General features: G+C 48.8%; 1 protein-coding gene across 1 annotated transcript; it reads left to right on the top strand.

Moving 5' to 3' along the window:
• Positions 1-2,350, top strand: slc25a5 (solute carrier family 25 member 5). Its single transcript, XM_083891784.1, has 4 exons — positions 1-193; positions 1,091-1,577; positions 1,667-1,807; positions 1,953-2,350. The coding sequence occupies exons 1-4, from the start codon at positions 83-85 to the stop codon at positions 2,108-2,110; spliced, it is 897 nt and encodes a 298-aa protein (XP_083747910.1). The 5' UTR covers positions 1-82; the 3' UTR covers positions 2,111-2,350.
• The last annotated feature ends 212 nt before the right edge of the window (positions 2,351-2,562 follow it).

The following is a 2,562-nucleotide window of genomic DNA, read 5'->3' on the forward strand; positions in this document are numbered from 1 at the left end:
GGCGAACCCAAGCGAACCGAGGCGAGATAGATAGAGATAGAGATAGAGAGACATAGACAGAGAGCGGGACGCTGAGCTGAAGATGAGTGAACAGGCTGTTTCCTTCGCCAAGGACTTCCTGGCCGGTGGCATCGCTGCAGCCATCTCCAAAACAGCTGTAGCTCCCATCGAGAGAGTCAAGCTCCTGCTGCAGGTCAGTGTCCTCTCGTCTTATTATTTTGGTTTATTTGTCTTCTATCATTTGCAAACACGTGGCAGCCAAGTCTGCACCACATATCTGCTGCTAATTAAGTCTAAAAAAACTTTTAAAACTTGATGTAATGAGATAAAAGTTGATGAGTCATGTAAATGTGGTGCATTATTAAGTGTAGAAGCTCTGTAAGAATTACTTTTATCACTGAAATTCCAATTGCAAACTAGTATAATTAAAGTTCAGCTCATTATTATGTGTCTAATCCAAACATTAAAGATAACATTTTATTAACATGATAAGAGAAATCAACCGAAAACGGCATAATTAAGCTGCAGCTGTTGCATTTTACAAACAAAAACATCCATTTTGAGCCCTTCTGAGCACAGATAAGGAGTGAGTAAGCATCATACTGGTTACATAATGCACCACGCAGTTAAATAAAACTCAGGAACTTAGAGTCCTCTGGTGCTTTTGGTCTTTCACATGTGCTCATGTGCCGTGACAGGTGCATCATGGGCCTTTGATTGCAAACAGACAAGGTCAATGTCAGTATTTTGGCACCGTGGCTTTTCCACTGCAGCAGTGAAAGTCTCTACCCAGCACCAGCTGCTGCTGCTGCAGTAGTAGCAGGAGGAGGAGGAGGAGGAGGGGAAGAGGGAGGAGGTGTGAATTGTGGAATGAGTGCCATCAATAGTTGTACACTGACACATGGACCCGCTCGACTTCGCCAGGACGCGCATGGCGGCCGATGTCGGCAAAGCCGGAGCGGAGCTCGAGTTCTCGGGCTTGGGCAACTGTTTTTTTGAGAGAAGGACTCGTTAGAATCACAGGGAGCCATGTGTGTACTTATAAAATCGACATTTTCCTGCCTTCACTAACTTCCTGGTTCGACCGCAGGTGCAACATGCCAGCAAACAGATCACCGCCGACAAGCACTACAAGGGCATCGTGGACTGCGTGGTCCGCATCCCCAAAGAGCAGGGCTTCATCTCGTTCTGGCGAGGCAACCTGGCCAACGTCATCCGCTACTTCCCCACGCAGGCGCTCAACTTTGCGTTCAAGGACAAGTACAAGAAGATCTTCCTGGACGGCGTGGACAAGCACAAACAGTTCTGGAGGTACTTCGCCGGCAACCTGGCGTCCGGCGGCGCCGCCGGAGCCACCTCGCTCTGTTTCGTCTACCCGCTCGACTTCGCCAGGACGCGCCTGGCGGCCGACGTCGGCAAGGCCGGAGCGGAGCGCGAGTTCTCGGGCTTGGGCAACTGCCTGATGAAGATCTTCAAGTCCGACGGCCTCAAGGGTCTGTACCAGGGCTTCAACGTCTCGGTGCAGGGCATCATCATCTACAGGGCTGCTTACTTTGGCGTCTACGACACGGCGAAGGGTGAGTTGTCGCGTTTCAAACGCTGCAACTGCGTCGTTTGAGTTCTCCTTCTCCTTTGCCAAGATTTAACTTGACTTTTCCTCGTGCAGGCATGCTCCCGGACCCCAAGAACACGCACATCTTTGTCAGCTGGATGATCGCTCAGTCTGTGACCGCCGTCGCTGGGCTCGTGTCCTACCCCTTCGACACCGTGCGTCGTCGTATGATGATGCAGTCTGGCCGCAAAGGAGGTAAAAACAATAATGTCTGCAAAGGTTCTCAGGAGTTTTAGGCTTGCTTGGTTAAATTGGATAATAAGTAGTAGAAGAAGTAAACCACAGACTTTCTGAATAAAGCTATGACATTGTTTTGTAAATGTGCCGTTTTTCCTTCCAGCTGACATCATGTACACCGGCACCATCGACTGCTGGAAGAAGATCTCGCGCGACGAGGGCGGCAAGGCCTTCTTCAAAGGCGCGTGGTCCAACGTGCTCAGAGGCATGGGCGGCGCCTTCGTGCTCGTCCTATACGACGAGCTTAAGAAAGTCATCTAAAGTTTTTGTATGTCCACTGTTCATGTTGTGAAGTTCTTGTAAAATATGTACATTTGGATGCAGCAGCAGCAGCAGTTCTATATTTATAGGGACCAACTAGTATTTTTGTACTAGTTGTACTGGGGGAACCTGTTACGCACTGTTTTCTTGGCCAATGCTTGTTCTTGTTTGTTTTGCCCCTTTACCAGAATGTCATTCCCTGAACACAGGAACCGTGAAGAGAAAATAAAGGCAAACTATTGAGTGAACTTTTTTTTCCCCTGCCTGTGTTTTTGTAATCGTCATATAGTCATGTGACTTGGGGGTAACGGTGCAGACTTTGGTCCTGACGTTGCTCCAGGACTCGTTTGGCAGCCTTCTGTGTGAAATGTAAGCTTTGAGCTGCAAGACGTGTTTGATTGGAAGCCAAAATCAGCTGAGAAAGTTGACCTGCTGACAAATCTTCAACCGAG

The sequence above is a fragment of the Microchirus variegatus genome (genome assembly GCF_963457635.1).
Source record: "Microchirus variegatus genome assembly, chromosome: 6".
NCBI lineage: Eukaryota > Metazoa > Chordata > Actinopteri > Pleuronectiformes > Soleidae > Microchirus > Microchirus variegatus.